This window comes from Phyllostomus discolor, chromosome 8 (assembly GCF_004126475.2).
Source record: "Phyllostomus discolor isolate MPI-MPIP mPhyDis1 chromosome 8, mPhyDis1.pri.v3, whole genome shotgun sequence".
NCBI classification, from domain to species: Eukaryota; Metazoa; Chordata; class Mammalia; order Chiroptera; family Phyllostomidae; genus Phyllostomus; species Phyllostomus discolor.
The window spans coordinates 110,298,817-110,322,039 of record NC_040910.2 but is presented as its reverse complement, the minus strand read 5'-3'; the positions used below and the strand labels follow the sequence as shown (position 1 = coordinate 110,322,039).

The 23,223-nt window shown below is 63.0% G+C and overlaps 2 protein-coding genes across 8 annotated transcripts; one reads left to right on the top strand and one right to left on the bottom strand.

Annotated features, from left to right (window-relative positions):
* Window positions 1-111: 111 nt before the first annotated feature.
* Window positions 112-4,100, top strand: NAT9 (N-acetyltransferase 9 (putative)). 7 transcript variants are annotated; one of them, XM_036034100.1, is made up of 7 exons: window positions 112-243; window positions 756-841; window positions 1,729-1,838; window positions 2,381-2,524; window positions 3,123-3,182; window positions 3,409-3,503; window positions 3,616-4,100. In XM_036034100.1, the coding sequence occupies exons 2-7, from the start codon at window positions 765-767 to the stop codon at window positions 3,736-3,738; spliced, it is 609 nt and encodes a 202-aa protein (XP_035889993.1). In that variant the 5' UTR covers window positions 112-243; window positions 756-764; the 3' UTR covers window positions 3,739-4,100. The 7 variants fall into 7 exon arrangements, with proteins under 7 accessions (XP_035889993.1, XP_028376702.1, XP_035889989.1 ...); XM_028520901.2 differs by having other exon boundaries at window positions 116-188; XM_036034096.1 differs by having other exon boundaries at window positions 120-230.
* A 1,798-nt stretch (window positions 4,101-5,898) lies between these two features.
* SLC9A3R1 (SLC9A3 regulator 1) lies at window positions 5,899-22,758 on the bottom strand. The gene is made up of 6 exons (XM_028519752.2): window positions 21,972-22,758; window positions 11,653-11,814; window positions 10,477-10,630; window positions 8,109-8,149; window positions 6,956-7,045; window positions 5,899-6,776 (listed from the first exon to the last, which is right to left on the bottom strand). The coding sequence occupies exons 1-6, from the start codon at window positions 22,431-22,433 to the stop codon at window positions 6,588-6,590; spliced, it is 1,098 nt and encodes a 365-aa protein (XP_028375553.1). The 5' UTR covers window positions 22,434-22,758; the 3' UTR covers window positions 5,899-6,587.
* Window positions 22,759-23,223: the final 465 nt, after the last annotated feature.

Genomic DNA, 23,223 nt, shown 5'->3' with positions numbered 1-23,223 from the left:
TGTTTGGACGGGACGCAGCGCGCTGATTGGGCGCCTCACGGAGGCGGGACCAGGATTGGGCCCTGGCGGCCGCCGTCTGCGTGGCGGAAGTAGGAGGGATAGCTTCCGCGATGCGCAAGCGGCCGTCGGCCGAGTGGGCTGGCTGGCAGGGGTGGCTCACACGTTTTGCTAGGGGCGCTGTCGTTGGAGGACGTGTGTGAACTTGGCTGTCCCGGACCCCGGTGGCTGGGGTGCGGGGTGAGGGTAGAGGAGGGAGCTAAAGCTCCGCACGATGGGGAGTGGGCTGAGATCTCAAGTCCGCCTACCCTGAAGGGGCCTGGTAGACGGGACTTGGGAGGCGGGGAAGAGCGGGCCAGAGCCCAGTAGGGTGATTGGAAATAGATTTGAAGGCGGGGCTGGAAATGGATCCTGAGGCGGAGCCTCGGGACCGGGCAGGTGATGGGCGCTTTGGCGGTAAGGCTTGGTGCTCGGGTTTGAGGCATCCAAGTTCTGCGAGGCGGGGCGGAAGGAACGATCGGAAATTGCAGCTCAAGCTTGGTTTCTGAAGATGCGAGTGGAGGATTGTTTACCTGTCCTTAGCCAGCCTGGCTCCCTTTCTCGCCATCAGTTTAGACGCCCTGTTTTCTGAAGTGTTTCGAGAAAGGTTCTTCTCATAACTCAGCCCCAGGAGGCAGATGGCGAGTTGAGAGCCCGGGCTCCCACCCTATGTGGGAGGAAACTCAGGGTCCTGAAGTCTTTGCCCTCCCCACCGTCAGGCTGCCGCCATGAGGTTGAATCAGAACACCTTGCTGCTGGGGAAGAAGGTGGTGCTGGTACCCTACACCGCAGAGCATGTGCCTAGGTAACTGGTTCACCCGACGTGGGGGGGCAAGCCAGCTCTCCAACGCGCATCAAGGAGGGTCAGCTTTCCTTGGCCCAAATTTCAGAGGCTCTTTCCTCCAAGGAGCATGGGTGCGAGGTGTGATTACAAACAGGAAAAAGAATAGTGAAGCAAAAGACTCCAACTTCCCTGGAGGAAGTCACCCACCCCCGTTTTTCCCTTTCACCCTCTCAGCTCCCTTTTTGGCCTTTAAGCAGGGAGTTATTTTGTTCCCTGCTGAATGTGTGTAAGAAGAAAGAGAAATTGTCTTCTCACCTGACTAAATGAGTGACGTTCCTTTGGTGCCAGTGAACATGCTCAGTTCTTGGAGACTTCATGTTAGCTTGTCAAGCACTGAGCTGATGGGCTGGTCTGCTGGCTCCTGTTCTGAAAGGGCCAGGCCTGAGTGGCCAGTGTGGGGGCCGTTGGCCAAGTCTGGTAGACTGGGATGGTGGTGTTGTAGGGGTGTATTCTCTACTGGCCTTCATTTTGAGGGGTTCCTTGTACCCAGCCTTTGTGGAGATCAGTCCAGCGTTCTTGGCTGGCCCTGTACTTCCCTTCAGGAATTCGAGGGATGTTTGGCTTCAGACTGCTCCCCCACACTGACCCGAGAGACAGGACGGGAAGCTGGACGCATAGCACTGACCGCTCCTGCTCTTCTCTTGCGGGACCAGCCTGCCTCCAGGTCTTGCGCCTGTGGCCCTCTGCCTCAGGAGCAGTTATAACCCTGTCACTGGGTCTCCTGTGAGCCCTGTGTTGGCCTTAGGGGGCTCTCCTTCCTGCCGTCCATCTCTTCATCTATAGTGTCAGATCCACGCTTCTGCATGGATCAGCCCTGCCTGCTGAAGGCCGCCCCTCTGTCCCCGCAGGTACCATGAGTGGATGAAATCGGAGGAGCTGCAGCGTTTGACAGCCTCGGAGCCTCTGACCCTGGAGCAAGAATATGCGATGCAGCGCAGCTGGCGGGAGGACTCGGACAGTGAGAAGGAGGGAGGGTGGGGGGCCCTGGGCTGGGCTGGTGGTGGGAGGGCTGACTCCAGAGGCGGTCTCCAGGGCTCCTCCCATTCTCACTGCCAGCTGTAGCCCTTCTGGGGGGCGTAGCAACCTTGCTGAAAGCACTTTGTGAAGCCCGGAAGGTGCCTGAAATCCTCATACTTTCATGCCCACCGAAGCTGCTCCCTCCTGCTGACGCTTCTGCCCTCTTCCCCATTCACTGTGCCAGGCTTGGGGGGATTTAAAGGAAGTGTTTTGGGCTCAGCCTGTAGCTGAGGCCCCATCCCTCACACCCATTGCTGCAGGCCCAGTGGGGTCACTGCCTGTCTTCGAGCGCCCCGCTGTCTGAGAATACACTTGCCATTGGAGAAGGCCCGTCATTTCCCGTGAGCGGCAGATTTTGGTCCGCCAGCCTTTTCTCCTGCCAGACTCGGAGACGGTGGCAGTTGTCTGGCTTGGGTGGGAAGACTGTCCTCACGTCACTCCTTTGGGGAGTGCGGATGGTAACTCCGCCACCTCCGTCCTCAGAGTGCACCTTCATTGTGCTGGACGCAGAGAGGTGGCAGGCCCGGCCGGGTGCCGCTGAAGAGAGCTGCATGGCAGGCGATGTGAACCTCTTCCTCACAGACCCGGGGGACCCCTCCCTGGGGGAGGTGGAGGTCATGATTGCAGGTTCGTTCGCCCCGGCCCCGGGATCCCTCCCTTCTGGCCCTGGGAGCTGCCGAACCTTAAGCCGGCAGAGGCCGCACAGGGGCCTCCTCGAGCTCAGCAGGGGGGCTCCGGCGTTGGCCAGCCCGGTGCCCGGCTGGGGCTGACTGCCGACTGACTTCGCTCCTGTCTCGTGCTCAGGCGTGAGCTCAGTCTCTGGGTGTAGTGTCTTCAGACTTCGCTCCGCCCCATTTTGGGGGTGGGGACCCTCAGCCCACTTTCAAGTAGCTGATCTTCCGTGGAGCGTCTTCCCGTGCTGTGGGAGGAGCCCGTCCAGTGTCTGTGTCCTTCCTGGCCCTGAGCCTTTTCCTAAGAGGCCATGTGACTCCTCCTAAGGCAGCATGCTGAGGTCAAGGGGTCAGCTGTGGGCTCAGGCTGCTGGGTGTTGCCAGGCTGTGAGACCTTGGGCGAGTCACTGACCTCCCTCTGCACCGGTCTCATCTGCAGAATGGTGCTAATGTTTACGAACCTCACAGAATGGTGAGGACTGAAGGAGGTGGGATCTGTTAAGGGCCTGCCGTGGAGCCTGGCGCATGGCGTCAGGGTGGTCGTTTTCTCCTAGAGCCCGGCTGCAGGGGCAGGGGCTTCGGCACCGAGGCCGCGCTCATGATGATGTCTTACGGTAAGGAAGCCGGAGCGGGCCCCGTGGGGCGGGCCTGGGGTGCGTTGGGAGTGAGCCTTCTTCCGGTCTGAAGGCAGCGAGGGTGAGGGGGGGTGGGGGTGGGGGAGGGGAGTACGGGCAGCTCCCCTGCAAACTGAGACGGCAGGGGTGGCGGCGCGGAGCGGGGGAGGTTGCTGGAGGGGCCTTCGTTCCACAGCTTCTCTCTCTCTCTGATCTCCTTTGGGAGGAGTGACCAAGCTGGGTCTCACCAAGTTTGAGGCGAAAATCGGACAAGAAAATGAGCCGAGCCTGCGCATGTTCCGGAAACTTCACTTTGAGCAGGTGAGGATGGGGCGGGCAGGAGGGCGGGGCTTGGGTCTGGGCTGCGGGGCTGCAGGTGCCGGAGCCCGTGGCCGTAATTTACTGAGCCAGCCCTGACCTCTGGCTTCTGCAGGTGGCAGTGAGCAGTGTCTTCCAGGAGGTGACACTCAGACTGACGATGAGTGAGCCAGAGCGGCGGTGGCTGCTGGAGCAGACCAGCCACGTGGAAGAGAAGCCCTACGGGGCGGGGTCCTAGGAGCCCCGGGGGCAGAGACCGCAGCAGGGGGTGAGCGCACCAGGCCCGGGGGCAGAGGGCTCCCGGAGCCTCTCCAGGCTGGGAGTCAGCCTCGGGGCCCTCCAGACTCCCCGGGCTTGTCTTGGCCTCCCTTGGGCTGGCAGTGTGGCTGAGTGACTGCAGGGGCCCCCTCCTCCTCCTGGCCAGGCCTGGACTCAGACTCTCGGAACCTGGAGTGGATGGCACGAGCCCATGGGAGGAGCAGGGCGGAGGGAGAGCCGGAGAAAAGGGGAGCCCGGTGAACGCCACCCCCCCCCCAAAGGCCAGGGGTGCCACTCAGGAGGCCTCGGCCCTGGCCGGGAATAAAGTACACTGAACAGACAGCTTCCTGTTTCCTCCCTGCGCCTGGGCAGAGGCGAGCTGCCAGGAGGCCCACCTGCCACGTTTGTCCAGACCAGCGTGGGAGCCACAGGGCAGGCTGGGTGTGACCCTGGGCGGTTAGGGGTCAGCCCTGTCAGGACACACAGGTGGCTTGGGAAGTGGGCGAGAATCCCTGCTCCTCCTTTTCCCTCTCTGGGCCAGTTTTGAGTACGTTAGTTTTGGATACAGCTCCCTGTGGCAGGAGAGCGCCCTCCCGCTCTCCACTCCTCCCCCCTCCACCCCTGGGAGCAGCGGCACCTGGCAAGGCCACAAGGGGGCACTGGAGGCACGGGTTCGGGATGGCGCGGCTGCCTGGCTAGGCGGCCACCCGTGCTCAGCAGGCGGAGCCTGGGCGGGTCTGCCAGGCCTGCCCCCTCAGAGAGCGGGGGACGACACCCAGTGATGTCTGTCTTCATGCCCTGTCATAGTGTGGGGTGGCCATTAAGAAAGGCCAGTCATGTTTCAAAATACGGTCGTGGAAGAGGCTGGTGAAGGCAGCAAGGGCGTTTTCAAGAAGAACCAGTCCCAGGCAGGCAGGTTAAGGCGGTTGCCTAAGGCCTCAGAGCTGGAGGTGGCAGAGCCAGCATCACAGCGGAGGGTCCCAGCTTGCAGCCCCCTTGGCCCTGGCGTCTGACAGCAGATTGCGCTTGGGAAAGACTAGAATCCAACCCGTGCCTGAACCCAAGGCGGAAACTGCATTGGCTGGAGCCTCTTTGCACCATGCCCAGCCCGCCCCCCCCAGCCAGGTTCCTGGGGCTCCCCCCGCCCAGCAGGTGACCTAGTGGGTGACCCTCAGGCCTGCTCACCTGTAGGCGTCTCCATCGGGGTCAAAGCCTAGGGACAAGGGTGGGGTGGGGGCAGGCCTGCCCCAGGGTGACCAGGCCTGGAGCAACTGGTGCTGTAAGTAAGGGTTTGGGACCCAAACCCGGACCAGAGGGACAGATTCTCCTCCACAGGCCCCCTCCCTGGTTTGGGGTCTCCCTTGTTCTCCTCCGTCCCAGGAATCCGCCAGCTTGAGGCTTCCTGGCTGGGCGCAGAGCAAGCCCGAGGCTCATGCCCCTTCCTTCCGAGCACCTGCCCGGAAGCTCCTGGGCTGGCAGCCTTGGCTCTCTTGGCCGCCCTGGCGGACCTCCAGGGTGCGGCCGCAAGTGCCAGAGGCACCAAGGGCCTCTCTCGGAAGAACAGGGTGCTTCACCTTTGGCGAGTCCCCTGCCACACGGCACGTCCTGGGGCCCGAGTGGCTGGGTTTGTTTTCCCTTAGGCCCGGACAACTGGCCTCCAATCAGGTCCACGGCCAGATAAGATAGAGTGGCCGGCGCCGGCTCCAGCCACCCCTGGGAATCCTGCACCCCGCTGACGAAGAGATTAGAGCCTTCATACTCTCTCCCAGGCTCCACACTTGCAAAACCCCTGAGACGGGAGGCAGGCTCAGAGCCCGCTCAGCCTGTGGGCCTGGGCTCCTAAGTCCCTGGGTTGACATCCGGCAAACGCCCCGGCTTGCCCATGCACGCAGACCACCCCACGGGGGAGCACAGGGAAGCTGGTAGGGTGGGACCACCAGGACAGCTCAAACCCAGCCCAAGGCCCTCTGGTTAAAGCCACCCACTTTCTGCTCCCAGGTTTGGGGCCCCAGAGAGCCCTGCACCATTCTCTCCCTCCAGCTGTACCCTACCCTCAGCCGGAGGCCACTGGGGACACGGGGTTGCCCCCTCTCCCAAGGCCAGAAGGACAGAGTTCTCAAGGAAGACACAGAGGCTGAGGTGGTTTGGAGAAACCAGATGGATTTCTGATGGAGTTTCCTTACAATGGTGGTGTGTGGCTCAGGGCCGGGCAGGGGGCGGCCAAACCACGCCCCCACCTGCCACGGTTTCTGCACTGAGAGTAGAAACAGGAGTTGAAGGCCAAGGCTGCTGCCCGGGCAGCAGCCTGGAAAATCACGTTAATCGGGAGACAAAAAAAAAAAAAAAAACAAAAACAAACCCTCTACACACTGCGATACCGCGCTCTTAAAATCAAACGAATGAAAATAAAATGCCCAACCCACAGCCCTCGGGGTGATGCGGCCACTGCAGTGCCAGTCCCAGATCGACCCTGGACCCGGGCATCACTTGGGCGCACGACCTCTCGCCTGGTCCCTTGATCCTTGCTTGGCGCAGGCCCCGGCAATACCCCAGGTGCAGTGGCAAGGGGACACCCGGTGGGCTGAAGCACTCAGTGAGGAAGAGGAGGGGACGGAGCCTGCCTTTTTGATCGGGGTCAGGACAGGAAGACATTCACTTTCTCGGAGGTAAGGGAGTAACATGGTTCTCTAGAAGAATCAGGTCTGCCAGGAGGGGGAGACGCTGGTGCTGATTGGTTTGTCATTGGGGGGGTGAGTGGGGGGAGGGAGGGGAGTTAGGTCGGGGCGTGGGCCCAGCCTTCCCGGCTTCCCGGGCGGCCGGGGGAGGTGCTCAGAGGTTGCTGAAGAGTTCGTTTTTCTTGCTCCAGTCCATCTTCGGGGCCCGCTTGTTGCCGCGCTGCCGGTGGGCCCTCTCTTTGGCCACGGCCAGGGAGATGTTGAAGTCCGGGATGGGGTCTGAGGAGGAGGTAGACGAGGGTGCGGCGGAGTCCTGCTTCCTGGGGCTGTCTTGGGAATTCAGCTGCGGGAGAAGGCGGAGAGAGAGCGGGAGTCAGTGCCCCGGGGAAGCCAGGTCACAGGAACAGGACGTGGCTCAACATGTGACCTCCATGCAGGGCAGGGCATGCGTGTGGCCGGGGAACTGGGGTACCAGCGGCCCGGGGCCGCCCCCTCCTCATGCCCCGCCCCCCGCCAGCCTACCTCCTCGCTGGTGTCGCTGGAGGCCGATCTCGCGAGGGATGGCCGGGGGTTCTCGGAGGCCGCCTTGGCCGGGGCTTCACCGCTGTTCTCCTGGCAGAGAGAGCACGGGGGCGGGTCGGTGGGGGCGGGGCGGGGGCAGTCCTGAGCAGGGAAGGGAGACTCCAGGGAAGATGGGTGCCTCGTCTGAGAACTCCACTTGAGAACCCTTGCCACCCGCCCCTCGGCCGGAGCCCTGAGCCCGCAGGGGGCCCTTGGGGGACCTGTATCTTCACATTCCTCCTCCTCCTCCTCCGAGGATGAGAAGCGCAGGGCAGCCTGCTTCTGGGCTGGGAGGGCCCCCTGGGGGCATGGAGACACGGGAGGCCTCTACCTGGCGTGGGAAACCCTGAGTTGTTCCCCTACTCCCCTGCGGCCTGCCGGGGTATCACTCGGACTGGACCCCAGGAACCCTGACACTGACCCCGAAGCAGCCACAAAGAGCTCTGAGGGAATCGGGTGAACGAGGTTCCACACTCAGAGATGGAGCCAGAAGGTTCAGGTGCCCCAGCGCCCCCTGACCCCCCCGGTGCCCCCCAGGAGGAGGCCCCGGTGCAGGGTGCAGGGCGGACTTTGAGCGGACCCCAAAGAGCTTCCCTCTGTGGTCGGCGGGCCCGTCCCTGAGCAGAGGCCTTGGCTGTGGCCACGGCTTGGCGCTCAGAACCCTGCCCGGGCTCCTCTGCGGCCTCGGCTGGCAGCGGGCCCTTCCATGCCTTCCCCAGCCTCCGCCGCCTTCCCTTCCCTTCCCTGCTGCCTGGAAGGGAGGAGGGGCCGAGGGGCTTTGTTCTTCCAACCCAGACTGGAAGTAGCCGGGCAGCATGCGGCCAGACACTGCAGCTCTGTTCTTGGGGGGAAGAATGGCCTCTTCTGTGCGGTGGGGGCGGGGCCTGTCACCCAGGATGGTGGGCCGCAGAGGGGCGTGCCAGGCCCCTCGCTCTGGACAGCCCTGGTCCTAGGCGGGCCGGGGGCACACCGGCAGGTACGGAGCGTGGAGCTCAGGAGGGAGCAGTTTGGAAACTGGGGTTGCAACCCAAGACAGGCTGTCCTCCCACCCACACCACCTTCCACACTTCTCCCGCACCCCCCGGGGCTGGGAGCTGGAGGGGTCTGCCTTTACCTTCTGGATCTCCCCGTTGGTAAAGGGCTCGGGCAAGGGACCTAGTGAAGGAAAAAAAGCAGAGGTGAGTGGAGAAGCTCGGGGAGTGCGGGCGGGGCGGAGGGTGGCGAGGAGGGGAAAGGTGCGGGGTTGGCCCGCAGCCAGGTCTTCTCCCCGGGGTCCCTGCGTGCCGGTCCTGACCGCAACCCACTGCAAGTACAGCTGACGCGCCGGTGACGCACCACCTGCAAAACTGTGAGTGTGACAGAGCTCTCACGAAACAACCTGCCTTTACCACATGCCCCCAAATCTCACCCTCACTCATCACAGCGCTCTGTGATATATTCTGTCCAATTCATTTAAAACAACAACAGACCCTGGCTGGCGTAGCTCAGTGGATTGAGCTCGGGCTGCGAACCAAAGTGTCGCAGGTTCGATTCCCAGCCAGGGTACGTGCCTGGGTTGCAGGCCATGACCCCCAGCAACCGCACATTGATGTTTCTCTCTCTCTCTCTCTCTTTCTCCCTCCCTTCCCTCTCTAAAAATAAATAAATAAAATCTAAAAAAAAAACAACAACAACAGGCTGGTCTCTGCCTACTGAATTAACCTCACGAACCACTGGTGCGCCCTGAGCTGCCTGAGAGAAGCACGGTCCCAGATGGGGTTGCAATTCCCGGCTGGATGCCTGGAATCCCAGCTCCCACTGGCTGGCGTGGCGATGAGCGGACAGGGGCGAGCAGGGAGAGAACACCAGCCTGGGGCAGCCCTCCCTCGGCCCATTCGGGGCAGAGGCCCCACGTGGCCACGAGGGGGGCTGGCCAGCCTAGGAGGGTGTCTCCTGAGCTCTCAGCTAAACATCCATACCCACCCGCCCCTGTGCTCTGGGCCGAGGCCCGGGCAGTCGGGCATGCCCGGCTCTCCCCCCTTCCTTCCTTCCAACGCCTTCAGCCTCCCCGCGGTGGCCAGGGCAGGGGACTCTGAGGACACAGGGACACTCGCTCCCCCACCGCCCCCACCCCAACCCTTCCCCACCAGCTCCGGGCTGTCTCACAGGGGTCAGTGTGAAGCCCTGGAGGCCGTGCAGGGCTGGGGGGCATCCCCCTCTCTGGGGCACCCCCTGTTACATCTGTTGGGAGGAATGGGCAGAAGACTCCATCCTGGAGACACCGGGGGGGCCCGGGGACACCTGTCCCCGAGCAGGTTCTCTGGCCGGCCGGAGGCCGCTGCCACCCTGGTTCTCAGGGCCCTTCCTGCCCCACCAGAGACAGACGGGGGGAGGTGTGGGGGCTGAGGACGGGCACCGCCCGAGGGGGAAGGCTGGAGGAGGCAGGGGACACATGTGAAGGGCAGAGTGGAATCCAGGTCTCAGCTGTGACTTCCTCATGTCATGTCCCCAAGAGCAAGGCTGGGGCTTTCTGGGTCTCAGCGTCTCCCCTGTCACCGGGGAAAGGGGATTATCCAAGCTACCTGGTTTCCATGAGCTTGGGAGACAAGGGGGAAGGGGCCTCCCATCTCCCATGCCAAGTCTGCTAGGGACTCCCAGCTAACCCCTCTCCCCCTTCCAGCAACCCCTACACCCTAGACTGGGCTCGATGGTGTAGCCCCCCCTGCTCCAGCCTCCCCATGGGGCTCCCCCAGCCTGAGATCCAAGCCTACGTCAGGGCTGTAGTGTGGACCCCTCCAGCCCACCCCACCTTACAGCCTCAGGGAGGTTCCACCCACTGCAAAGAGCAAAGAGGCGCCGCCCCAAACCCCCGCCACCTTCCCAGGAAGACAGGGCAGGTCAGGGAGCAGAGTGCCACCGCTCCGCTCCCCCTTGCCCCGGCGCAGCAGCCCTGCCCCCACAGAGCTGGGGCTGGGCGAGGGGAGGTGCCAGGCCTGGCAGGGAGGTGGTGAGGGATGGGGAGGGCAGGGGCAGGGGGGACCCACTGCTCTTTAGAGCCAGCAAGCCTGGGTTTCCAAGACAACCTGCGAGAAGGGAGGGGAGGCACTGGGCCCCCTTTGGACTCTGATCTGACCGAGCCAAGGCTGGACGCCTCCCCAGAGTTAACCCTTTCCTTGCTTCAGCGCTGCCCTGAAAATGTGCTGGGGGCGAAGGGGCCGGGCCTCCTGTCAGGGCTTTGGCATTGGCCCGGGAAGCAGCAGCTCCGTCCCATCTCACCGTCCCTCCTGCCAGCTCACGTGTCACATGCCGTCCTCAGAAAACCCAGGTGGACCCCACTTCTCCTCCAAACACTAGTTGGGCCCCACTCCCTCCCCTACACACCCCTCGGCCTCCCTGAAGGAGAGGAAGGGAGCAACGAAGCCAGATGCTGTCACCCCTCCCCCAGGATGCAGTCCAGCCCCGCATCCTGGCCGGCAGCCCTGGCTTGGGGGTCTCCAGCTCACCATTCAGGTGCTCGTGAGATGGAATCACTTTGCATTTCTTGAAGAACTCGTCGGTCTCCTTGTCCACCACCAGGAGCTTGGTCTCGTCCCCGCCGGCCTTGATGGCAGCCACCACGTCCCCGTGCTGCTTGCCCTCCATGCAGACCCCGTTCACCTGTGGGGGGGCGGGGGGCACAGCGGCCAACATGGCTCTCAGGTCTTGTGGGGGGCGAGTCAGGCAAGGAGGTACAAGCGGTCCTCCCCGTCCTCTGCCAGCTGGCAATCTGGGGACACTGAGCCCCCCATGCCTATGGAGGCCTGAAGGAGGCCCAGTGGTCCTCCCACTTGACAGTCAGAAGGAGGCAGGACACGTGGGAAAAGCCAAAGAAAACACCCAGACGAGGCTAAACAAACACAGCTGGGCCGGACGGGCCGGGAAGGGTCTGGAGGCCCGGGCCGGACCCCAGCTTCTCCGAGGCCTCGCTGCCCGACTCCCGTCTCCGGGCCATGGTTTGCGCACCCGTAAAACGAGAAGCCCTGGAGGAGCTGATCTCCCGGTGCCGAGGTTCTGGGGCCGAGATTCTGGGTCCCGCCCAAGGCGTCTGGTTCACGTTTCCTCCCCGCCCAACGGCCTCGCTTGGGAGCTGGATTTCACCCTCCCACCCCATCCCTGTGCTGCTTGGCATCGAGGATGCAGGCGGCAGGAAACCCTGGGGGTGGCCCCGGACATCTGCCTGGATGGGTGGGCCGATCATGGGCTGCCAGGTGTGTCGGCCAGGTGAGGAAGAGCCCAGGGGAGGCGGGGGTGGGAAAGGTCACGCCCTCTGCCCACACATCACCTTTCCTTCCTTCCTTCCTTCCTTCGTTCCTTCGTTCCTTCCTTCCTTCCTTCCTTTCCTTCCTTCCTTCCTTCCTTCCTTCCTTCCTTTCCTTCCTTCCTTTCCTTCCTTTCCTTCCTTCCTTTCCTTCCTTCCTTCCTTCCTTCCTTTCTTCCTTTCCTTCCTTCCTTTCCTTCCTTCCTTTCCTTCCTTCCTTCCTTCCTTTCCTTCCTTCCTTCCTTCCTTTCCTTCCTTCCTTCCTTCCTTCCTTCCTTCCCTCCCGCCCGTCCACCACCTCTCCCTCGGGCATCTGGCTGTGTCTGTGGGGCTGGGGCGCCAGGAAGGAGGAACCTGGGGCGCAGGCGAGGAGAAGCCCTACCTCCACGATGCGGTCCTGGGCCTGGAGCCCCGCGGCCTCGGCGGGCGAGCCCGGGTCCACCGACCGGACGAACTGGCCCGGCTGGGACTTGTCGCTGTGCAGGTTGAAGCCGTAACCGTTGGGGCCCCTCTTCATGGCGCAGAGCCGGGGCCGCAGCTCACGCTGTGGGGGTCAAGCAGGGTGCCTGTCATTACTCCACAGCGTCCTGGGCCCCGCTCTCCCCGTGTCCGACGCCAGCCCTCGCCAAGGAAGCTCCGGTAGCGGGTGCGCCTGCTGAGACCCTGCACCGCAACCGAGAGACTGCCGGCCGGGGCCTCCGAAGGCCTGGGTGGGGGCCCCGCATTGCAGCAGACCGCGGGGGCGGCCCCGGGCAACAAGGCGCCTGTGCAAGCCTCAGTGTCCTCTTCTGGCGAACGAGAAGTGGGAGCAGATCAGCCCAAGCCCCTCCCCTTCGGGCATTCTGAGGTTACTCATCGTACTCTGATGGCTCTCCCGTGTCTCCCGCCCACGGCTCAGTCTGGCCCTCCTCGGGGGTGACGGGGGGGCACCCCGCCAGCCTGGCTGGGTACCCCAGATGTGGGGCGGGGAACCCTAGCCTCTCTGTACGAGGATGGTGAAAACCATCTTGGTGGAGTGTGTCTGAGTGCCCTTTCCATGGGTCTCCTGTCCGGGCCACGGTGGCAGCCACCCTGGGCTCCCTCCACCCAGCCCTGCATCTCGGGGCCCCTGCCCGACTCAGGCTCCCCTCTGCAGCGGGAGGCAGGGCCAGGTGTTGACTGAAAGCTGGTCACCCTGTTGACAGTAAAGCCTTCCTCACCCATGGCTCCCAGCCCCCGTCTCTCCCCCACCCAGCCCAGTGGCCCAGGCAAAGGGAACCGGGTGGCCAATGACCTCAGGCCAAGGGGAGGTATAACCAGGGGTCCAGACACGACGAGAACACTCCACCGGCAGAACCGAGACTAGTCTAGCAGGGAGGGCGGAGGCAGTAGGAGAGCCCCAGAGATCCTGCCGGTCCTTGAGGAGCACACCGACCTGTGGCGGCGATGGTGTCACCGTCCTCGGTCCAGCTGATGCAGCTGAGCTGAGAGGCTGCAGCCCTAGGACCCATGTACGTGACGGAGCAGGCAGGAAACGGAAGTTGAGCACCACGACTGACTTGGGGTGCCCTCCCCCTACGCCCAGGCCTGGGGCAGGGCCGCAGCAGCCAGCCTGCACGCTCTGGGTCACCCCTAGGTGCCAGGCAACGGGCACTCGGTGTGTGACCTGGGAAAGCCCCGTCCCTCTCAGAGCCTCAGGGACCCCACTGAGACCGCTCTGAAGCACTGCCTGTCCCCGGCTCGCTCCCGGTGACTTCCCAGGGAGCACCCAACAACACCTGTAAAACCCCTGTGCCTGTGAAGACTTTCCCCCCACTGTCCCGGATGCTAACGAACTGGGGAACGAAAGTGAGAAGTGAGATTCTGAGGGGTGGGGTGCCAGGCTGCTCTGAAACCCCCGCCCCCAAGCGGGGAGGGGAGAAGACAAAAGGATGGGTGGGGAAGGTGAGGAGGGCTTCCAGCCCACCTGCCCCGACTTGGCGGCCCCAGGAGGTGGCGCCATCCCAGGTGCTCAGGCCCCGCCCCTCCGCTCTGGAGGGGGGAGGGGGGTGGCCAGAGAGGGTGACATTGCTTTCCTTTAATTGCAGAGGCAGATCTTTCTGCGTTTCCGGATGTTGATGGGGGTGGGGGGGGCGGGTGCAGAGAGGCTGAGACAGGAAGGACAGCTGACACTTGGGCCTTTGGGTACCCTCATCCAGGCGACAGGCCCCAGGTGCCCCCCTCTCCCCACCCCTCCGTACCCCCTCCTGTTCAGCAGGGCCCACACCAGCGTGCTGGGCCGAAGCCTGCTTAGCAGGCCGGCCTGGGCGCGCGCTCCGGGATCTGGGATCTGGGATCTGGTTCCGGGTGTGAGCGAGGCTCTTCTCCCCTCCAGCTAATCCCTCGCAAAGCTGCCAGCCCGCCCTCCCCCAGGCCAGGTGAGCAGGAACAGGTCCGACCAGCTGCTGCCACCAGGGCAGGCTCAGCTTTCTGCCACGGCAGGGCTGAGCTCCCAGGTCGTCCTGAGAGCGGGGAGGGAGGGAGGGGGCGGCTCCGAAGGCTCTGCCTCCCCCCACTCCAAAGAGCCTTCCCGCAGCAACCGTGTGCAAGATGAGGCAACTGCGACTCAGGTGTTCTGTCCACGGCCCGCCGTCCCTCACTTCACAGCGGAGGAGCCAAAACTCCAACCCTGTCTCCGCTCGGAGCCCACGCCCCCCCCACCATCTGTGTGCTGGCCCTTAGACACCCAAGTACAGACTGGGAGGAGGCCCACTTGGAGGGGGGACTCCGCAGGAGTCGTAAACACCGTGTCTCTCCCTGAGGTGCCTGCCGTCTCTGCTGGGAGGGGCTTGGGAGCTGAAGAAACCACAGCCTTCCTTCCGGGTGCTCAGAGCTCTCTTGCAGCCAGAGCTGAGCCTGAGCTGGGGACAGGCGCTGGCAGGGCCGGTGAGCAGGCCTGGGCTGGGGGCGGGGAGCAGCCCGGGTGCTCTCTGGGCTGGCAAGGCTGCCCCAGCTGTCTCTCGATGCTCACGTTTGGGCCCGGGTCTCTGTGCTCTGGGTCCCTGCACTGACCCTCCGCTTCACCCCAGGCCCCCTTCCCTGGCGACCTGCCCTTAAGCCTGCAAGGCCTAACTGGAGCCTCATTCCCCTCTACCGGCACTGAATCATGGGGATGGAAGAAATAAGGGGCGCAGCCCGAGGCGCTGAGGGCCCCACAGATCCCTTCCCCTGCACTGGGACCCGCCCCATCGCTCTCTGCGGGTGGCCAGGCAGCTGCGGAGCAAACCCCAGGTGGTTTCCTGAAGTTTTCAGACACCTACAGCGCCCCATCTAGCACCACCCCCCCTTCCCAGGTCCCTGGAGGCTCCCTCCCGCCCCACAGGGAAGGGGAGGCACGGGGCCTCCCAAGCTTCCACCGCTCTCCCAGCTGTCCCTAGGAGGTGCCGTGGCCAGCTGCTGAGCCTGCCCATCCCATCCCGGGTGGAGGCTGGTGCTGACAGGAGTCCCAGAAGGCAGCCCTGTGGGGCTGGCCCAACGCAGAGAAGGTGGGGAGGGACCCGGTACTGTGCCTGGGCTTGACCCCTTGACCCCAGAGCTGGCACGCACACAGAGATGGCTCCTGGGGGAAGGGGGTAAAAGGCAGGTCCGGGCCATCTTGGGCCTGCTGTGTGGCCCAAGGAGTTCAGGAGGAGCCTCATGCCAGTGCTTGAGGGGTGCAGGGCTGGAGTGGGAGGTCACTTCAAGGAGAACATGGCCCTGGGGGGGTTCAGAGCCTCGGGCAGGACCCCCAAGGATGAGGACCGCTGGGCGGGCAGCAACACCCAGGGCCCGCTCAGCGAGGAGCCCGGCACAGACCCGGATGCGAGGGGAAGGGGCCCGAGGCCATGCTGCCAGTGGGCAGCGCCGGGCTGGGTGAGTCCTAGTCTCTCCCTCCCAGGAAACACCAGACCCGCTCTCTGGAGCACACCCTGCCAGCAGAGCCACCTCCGGACTGCAGGGACCCTCTCCCACTCTCGGGCTCTCGGGCCGGTCCAGACCCCGGCCCAGGCCGGCCTTCCTCTGCCCTCCGCTCCCCCAGGGAGCCCGGCCCCACCCCGAGTGGCCGCCCAGTCACCTCCGCCCACGCAGCCCCGGCAGCGGGAGCGGACGGCGGGCACGGAATTCAATAGGCACCGCCGCCAACAGCCACCTGGAAAGCTGGGGAAAGTCGATACCCTAATCCCAGCGACTGTCTCTGGGGAGCAGGCCCGAGCCGCTCCCTACTCCTCCTCCCGCAGGGCGGCTGGGGGGCCAACGCCCCGCGGGGCCGGCCCCTCCCTGGCCGGTGCCATGGTGAAAAGCCCTGCAGAGAACAGCCGGGCCGCTTCCCGTAAGGGGCGGGCTGGAGGAGCAAGGGGACAATAGAGAGTGATCCTCACCTCCCGAGCCTGCCCTTCCCCCAGCCCAGCCCAGCCCAGCCCCAGCCCCAGCCCAGGGCTCTTGTTTAAGCACCTAAGAACAGTGCCCTGCTGCTGCCTCACACGGAGAAGTTGGCCCCAACCCCAGGGTGGGCGAGAAGGAGGGGGGAGATGGGCGGGAAGGGCCCCGGCTGTTCTGGTGGGGGTGGGGGAGGGTGTGCTGGGCGTGAGGGGCCACGGCTGCTCTGGGAGGCAGCTCGGTCCCTTCCACAGGACTTTGGAGACAGGCTCGGGCCTGGTGCCAGCTCTGCAGGGAGGCCAGCCCTGCCCGGGGGACCTGTGACTGGGGAACATGGGGGCATTGTCCTTAGGGTGGCAGGCTGGGCAGTGACCAGGAGCTCAGACCACTGGCGGGCGTCCGCAGCTCCAGGCTGCCACGGACCCGTGCCCTCAGGCCCCGGGGTGGCTCCCTTTCCCCTTACGGGACCTCTCCATGCGCTCTCCACGAGGCTGAGGACTGCCAGGCACCTCCACTTGCACAAAGGGAGCTGCTCCTAGCCCTTGATCTTGAACTTCCTGTTTCTCAGGGGAAAGGCACTTTTCTGGAGCTACGCAGGGGGGCATTCCAGAAGGGAGGCATGCACTCCAGTGGGGCTACTTCTCCCACAGCCCCAAGCAGGGCCCCTGAGCCCGAGCTCCCCCTCCGGCCCTCCTCTCCCGGTGCTCTCCGCGGAACCGCTGAGGGAGGATGTGGCTCAGGCCTCCCCGGCGCTGGGGAAGGCCGGGATGGGGCAGGCTGGTACCTGGGCTGCTGCCTGGCTGGCCACCTTCCAGGCTGGCTACCCCGTGCCTGCCTGCCCTCCTCAGCCCTCACCCTCCCCTCGCAAGTTGCTGGATTTAACACCGTGGGCTGTTCCAAGAGGCTACTTTGTAAGAACCTTTAGGGAGCTTGTGAAATTGGGGCTCTATTGAAATGACAAATAGCAGCTATTGTTCCTGAGCACTTACTATGTGCCAAGCACTGCGCTAGGGCTTGGTGCTTGTCTTCTCATTAACAGCTAATTATAACCTTGCAGGGAAGGAGGAATTACTGCCCTCGTTTCAAAGAGGAAGAAACTCACGCTCGAAGGGAGCAGGTGAATTGCTCAAGTGCACAGAGCTGATAGGGGAAGGCAGGCTCTGAAGGCGGATCTAGACCACTGCTTTCCAGTACAAACACAATGCCGGGCACGCAGGCGTTCAGGGGAGAAAACCCACAGGCCCAATATGGCGCCACTCATGCCAACAACCCACGATACTACACCTGGACTTAACACCTTATCTAATTGCAGCGTCAGCCTCTCCAAGGCGTATAATCTTAATCAGCCGGTCTGGAATTTGCTGGGCAAGCGCGAAGGGGCAATATGCGTGATAAAATCCCTTCCCAAAGGAAGATGTCAGCCCTCCAAATAATCTTCTCTTTGGTCAAGAGTTCCCTCGCCCCGCCCTTCTTCCTACAGAACCCTCCCACTTCCCACAACCCCTCAGAGCTCCCTTCTGGTTGCTAGACGGGGCGCTGCCCGATTCACGAACCCCTTTTTAAAGACATGGGATCTATCGGGGTGACACTGATTAATAGCATTATTTAGGTTTCACGGGTACGGTTCGATAACACACCATCTCTCTCTTGTATTGTGTGCTCGCCACCCCGTGGACTGCTTCATCAAGCCAATTTGATCTTCAAAGTTGCTTGGTTGAATTTTGTGTTTTAGCACAAGGTAATTAAACATTTTCTAGCAGCCACGTTAAAAAGTAAAAAGAAACAAGAGAAACTAATTATGATATCTTATTCAACACACTACGACCAAAATACTATCCTTCCGACGTGAATCCATGTAATAGGCCATTCATTATCCCCCTCCCCCTTTGCTCTGGGCCCCCCAGCTCCGGCGCGCTCTGTGCTCGCACGGCACACACACCTCTCGGTTTGGACTCCCACGTTCCAAGGACTAAGGGCCACATGTCGCCAGGGGCAGTGGCAACCGTCTGCTTAGGTCCTGGAGGGCTCGCCCTCGCCCATTTGGCCGTCAGCCCCAAACACTCTCCCAAATCCCCCCATGACCCTCTGACAGGGTGCAGGGAGACAGCCGGGCAATCACACGGTGTAGAGCAGCACTCTGGACCCGGGCCTGGGAGAACTGTGCCACTTGCCCTTTTCTAGGGCGGAAACCTACACAGTGCCTAGGGGTCTGGGGACACGGTGAGTTTGTCTTATTCCAAGGAATGGGGAAAGGAAGGCCAAGGCCAATCAATGGTCAAGGCCAACCTTGAAGCCCTTTGGGCTACAGGGCAGCTGGGAGATAGCAAGGGTGGACTCTTAGAATCTGGGGGTGAAGGTAGACACTGAGTCACCAGACTCCCCACCCAGTCCAGCCCAGCCCAGCCCACGTGCAGGGATGGGTTGAGGAGTCCGCCTCCTCAGGGCTGAGGCGGTTTCCACGTGCATGAAGGTCACTGCTGTCCTGGCCGGAAGGGCTCAGTGACCTGGACCCTTGCAGGGAGGTGGTTCAAGGAGCCTTGAGTTTACGCCACTTGGATGGGCGGAGACCCCCAGCTGGAGAGTCAGGTCCCCAGGCAAAACCCAGGCGGGCGGCCAGATGGATGATGTGTTGGCAGGCCCTGGCGTCGGAGCAAGCGTGGTGCCAAGACACAGCCTTGAAGGTAAGAGGCAGGAGCTAGACCGAGGGCGGGGGGTGGGGGACAGAGACCCCAGCAATGTGGCTTAAGAGGAGGAACTGGCCACAAAAGAACACACACCCTGTCCATTTCAAATCCAACATCCGGCAGTTCAAACCCTGTTCTGTCCTCCAGAAATGGGGACGAGCTTGCTGGGCTGCCAGCTAATTGGCCCCATCCACCCACCTTGTCACCTGGGCTGCCTGCGCCACCTTTGCCTCCGGAATCAGGGTCAGGTCTGGCAGGAAACCACCCCAAACTGGGCACTCACCCCCGCACCCCTCACAGCAACCCTGCAAGACAGGTGCTGGGGTCCCCTTTCAGAGAGGTGGAGGCTGAGGTTTGCAGGGGGCCCAGAGCCAGTGGGCTGGCAGAGACGACCCCAATGGCCAGGCTTCCAGCTTTCTAGTTTTCAAGTGGAAGCGGCTGGTAGGCAAGAAAAAGGAATGGGTAGGTTCTTTCTGGAACTCTGATCTTTGGGTGTGTCCGAAGCACAAACAGGCCCCATCATGCCGGACTGAGATGATGTGAGGACAAAGGTCCCTGGGGTTGTTATGCATTCATTCACTAATTCAGAAATGCTGATCCGGGCCCCTCCTTAGCAGGCGCCAGGCACAGCACCGGGGACATAAACACAAAGAGGCCACACGTGTTGCCCTGGGGACTCACCATGCGGTGATGGAGATCATAAACAGAGGATTCAGAGCCTGTGAGTTCAGAGTAATAAAAAGATACAGGTTCAGGAGCAGGAGAAGGTGAGGGGCCTTCTGGAGCCACCCAGTGGAGGAGGGGCCCGAGGAGAGCAGGTGTGAAGCTGCAGAGGCCGAGCCAAGGTGGTGAGCTCGAGCCCTGGTGGGATGGACACGAGGGGGGAGGGGGAGGGGGGAGGGGGAAGGCTGCCGGACAGTGAAGGGCTGTGGACCACGGGATTGTCCCGCATGGGCAACCCCTGACGGAGCACACACTGAGCGCCAGGTGTGGCCGCAGCTGCACTTGCCTGACCAGGGAGGCAGGTCCAGGGCTGGTTGCCCCACGGATGGGGCAACAATTGCTGTGAAATATTTATTAACTCAAATACCAACCACCGGCGTTTTCTGAGCGCTTGGTGCCAGGCACTGAGCGTAACAGACACCCTCGAGTAATCCCGCCAGGCCTGCAAGGCAGCGCCATCGCCCCCAACTTACACAAGAGGAAGCGGAGGCTTAGAGAGGGAAGGACGCAGCCCAGCAGCCCAGCGAGTCCAGCTGAGCTGGCTCAGGCCCGCCCAGCCGCCACGGTGCCGGGTGCCGGGCGCCAGGCTTAAGGGTTTAGGTCCCTCTGTGATCGCAAGGTTGTGAGCAGGGGTGCCGCTGCTCTCCCCGCCCCCATGGGTGGAGATGGGGAAGCCATCACCAAAGGTGGGCAGAGCGGGACGCACACCTCCCCCTCCTCCTACACCAGAACTGCAGGTACCCGCCCCCGCCCCCCCCCCCGCCCTGTGTCATTCCTGACCCAGGCTGGTCTCACCAGTGAGATGTCACCTGCCACTCTTTCCATGGCACTATTCCGAGTGACACCTTTTCCACTGGTGAGAACTCATGAAGAGCCTAGCTAAGACCCCCACTGAGAGACCTTTTAGGAAAATAATTTACGATGTTTAGTAAAATGTTTTTTGCAATGACAGGGTGGGTCGCCTTCAAGCTCACCCTACCGGGCTGCACGGGGATTTCCTCCTGGAGGGGTTTAGCAGCGTAGACGGGCTGTTAAAGCGGGCGCCAGGACCACCCATTATTTGTGAAGTTCTGGGGGGCAGGTGTCCCCATAGCCCAAGGCCTCCCATTTCACAGACAGAAAGATCAAGGCTCAGAGAAGTTCTGGGATTTGCTTGTTGACCCGAAACCCCAAGAGGCCTGGTGACGGTGTTCCCAGGACTGGCGGGCTGGACGGGGGTGGTGCTGTCCCTGTCCCCTGGCCTGACACTGAAATGCAGGTGTCACACCATCACCTGGGGGAATCTGATTCTGTGCTCACCTAGAGAGCAGGAAGCCCAGGCTGCACCGGGGGAGGGGGGGAGGCATGTGCTAGGTCCTCCCCCTCCCCCCAGGCCCTCCCACACCCAGCAGCAAAACCAAAAGGGTAATGGGAGGAGCTTAACATGATGCAATTTCGTGTGTGTGAGGGGTGGGGGCGTGGCAGGTTTCTTGTGCTAGTGCCAAAGTCCGAAAAAAGGGAATGGCAAATCAATGTACTCAGCACAAAGTTCAAAGTGCACTGCCTGGGGCCAGAGGTCATGGGTTCCCACTCCCTGGTGTCTAACTCCTGGCAGGGGTGCTCTGGCCCCTGCCCCACCCTTGTGAGTGCCAGCTTGGCAAGTGGCAGAATGTGGGAGCCTGGCAGTCCTGGCATTCCCGGCACCCAAGTCCGGCCGGACAGGGCTCCTAGTGACCTCACTTCCTTTTCTTCCACTGGACCAGTTGCTCCTCTGGCTCCACCTTCTTACCTTTAGGCTGAACCGTGCCCTTTCTCTGTCCAGGGGAAGCCCCTGCCGACACCACAGACACCTGTGCCACACGCTGCCACCAGGTGGAGGGCTGGTGCGAGCCATATGGCCCGGAGGAGCTGCTCCCCACAGCCTGCACCCTGAGACCTCCCCTTTCCCTCTCTGGGGACACTGGGCTCGTTTTGGGAAGCACCAAACACGGGTCAAAAGCAACTGGCCTTCTTGCTGTGCTGGGCCTGGAGCGAGGCAGCCGATGCCTGGGAAAGCCCACTTACCCGCGGCGGGCTCCGAGGCCCCTGCACCGCAGAGGGCCACTCGACCACTCCCTCCCCCCAGCCATCTCTCTCCTCCTCCAAGATCCCGCCCGCGTCCAGATACAAGCGAGCGCTTACTCCTCACATTCCTGAGAACCATAAATCCTCCTGGGAGGCAGAGCCGCTGCACCACCTACCCGCAGCCCACCCCCACCCACATCGCCCGGGGATGGTGGGGCTTCCTCTCCTTTTCTTAAAAGTCACATCGGACTTCAGGAGGAGGATGAAGTCCAGCAGGCTGAAGTTAATGATACACACACCGGAGGGCTGGAGGGGACGTGGGGACAGAACCCTGCCTGTGACCCCTCCCCTCCCAGCGCAGAAGGGGTTGTTATTCCTCCAGCTCTTTGAAGTCAGGGACGACCTGGCCTCACCCCAACTTCAGTTACCACCCGCAGGGGCCGTGGAGGAAGCTGGCCCCTCTGGGGAGGCTGGGAGTGGGGTGGTCGAGAAGCCGGCCGCGGGATGAGCGGAATTAGGTTTTCCAAAACACCGGCGTAGGCACACCACCAACAGAGCCGAGGAAATGGGGCTGAGGTCTTTTGAGGCGCCACCCCTCACTCCCACTTCCCCAGGACAAGGGACAAGAGGTGCATGTGGAAAGAGAGCTCAGAGCCCCAGCCCAGTGTGGAGAGGGGGTGAAGGTCGTGGGAAGCAGCCCCAAGCCTGCAACTACCAGTGCGCCCAGTAGGCGGGCGGAAGCAGTTTCCCCCTCGAGGATCCAGTTTCAGAAAGACTCGGCGGGCGAGGGCTTGGCGTGCGGGCCGCCCGGGTCTCTTTCCCCGATGCCCCTCTACCGCTGTTCCAAACCCGCCGCCCGGCCTGGGCCCCCACTTACGCGCTCGGGATGGCTCTTCTCGGACTCCCGGGGTTCCGGCACGGCGGCCTGAGCCTCATTTTCGCTGCCAGACCCTTGCTCCTCGGCGGTGGCCGGCGGCTCGGCCTGCCCGGGCCCTTCCTGGGGGCGGATCAGCTCCTCTCGGATCTGGACGCCCAGCTTCTGCAGCCGCTCGTCTGTGTCGGGGTCGACCACCAGCAGACGTACGGCATTGAGCGAGGCGCGGATGCGGCTCACCACCTGCTGGTGGGTCTCCTTCTCCACGTTCTCGCCGTTCACCTCCACCAACCGGTCTCCCGCCAGCAACCCCGCCTTCTCAGCCGGCGAGCCGGGCTCCACCAGCCGGATGAACTGGCCCACCTTGCCCTTCTCCCCGTGCAGGTGGAAGCCGTAGCCGTTCGGACCCTTCTCCAGGCAGCAGAGCCGGGGCAGGGGCGCCCCGGCCGCCGCGTCCGCGCTCATCTCGCCCTGCGACGCCTTAGCGGCGCGACGCGGGGTGCTGTCCCGGGCCGGAGACCGGACGACCCAGCCCTTTTGTCAGCCCTGCAGAGCGGGAAGCTGGAGGGCGCGCCGCAAGAAACCTCTGCGCCGGCGAAACGAGCAGGTGGTCCGCGAGGGAGAAGCGGCGAACTGCGAGGAGCTCAAGTACGAACTCACCGGCCAATCCCCGCCCCGCGCGGCGTCTGACCGTTCCAGAGCCCGCCCCGACCCCTCTTTTCAGGAGGCGGGGCCGCCGAGGGTGTGGACCACCTCAGGCCAATCAGAGGACACAGGCAGGGGGGGCGCTCTGCCCGGGTGAACGACCCGGACCAATGAGGACACGCGGGGGCGGGGCTCTGCGCTGGGCGCCGCGCCCCGGGGCGGCAGAAGAAAGAGGGCTCAGGAAGTGGAAGTGTTTGTTACTAAGAGGCCGGAGTTGAGGCGAGGGGCGGGGCGAGTTCCCAGGACTGGCCAGAAGGGCCCTCGGGCTCGGTTCTGATTTCCCCACCTGTGACGGGGATCGAGGCGAGCCAATCGTGGGCAAAGGACCCTAAAGTTTTAACAGCCTTTGGCCAAAACCTTCTGTGCAGCTTCAGTGCGGAGGTGGGGGAGCTGGGTAGGGGAGTGACCGTTGCCGGGGAAACCGATCGCCTCTCCCGGGCTGCGAGGTTCCAGCAATCTTGGGAAAAAAGACTGAGGTCCACCTTGGACCCAACAGAGTTGTTTGTGGAGTCACTTTGTGCTGTCTCAGGACCTCATTATAGGGGTGCGC

Excerpts from the sequence above, each read along its gene's own strand:
- NAT9 (XM_036034100.1), top strand. The coding sequence starts at position 765 with ATGAGGTTGAATCAGAACACCTTGCTGCTGGGGAAGAAGGTGGTGCTG. Across the intron at positions 1,839-2,380 it reads CTGGCGGGAGGACTCGGACA|AGTGCACCTTCATTGTGCTG; the intron begins GTGAGAAGGAGG and ends CTCCGTCCTCAG. Across the intron at positions 3,183-3,408 it reads GCTCATGATGATGTCTTACG|GAGTGACCAAGCTGGGTCTC; the intron begins GTAAGGAAGCCG and ends CTCCTTTGGGAG.
- SLC9A3R1 (XM_028519752.2), bottom strand. The coding sequence starts at position 22,433 with ATGAGCGCGGACGCGGCGGCCGGGGCGCCCCTGCCCCGGCTCTGCTGC. Across the intron at positions 10,631-11,652 it reads CCCAGGACCGCATCGTGGAG|GTGAACGGGGTCTGCATGGA; the intron begins GTAGGGCTTCTC and ends GCCCCCCCACAG. Across the intron at positions 7,046-8,108 it reads CCAACGGGGAGATCCAGAAG|GAGAACAGCGGTGAAGCCCC; the intron begins GTAAAGGCAGAC and ends TCTCTCTGCCAG.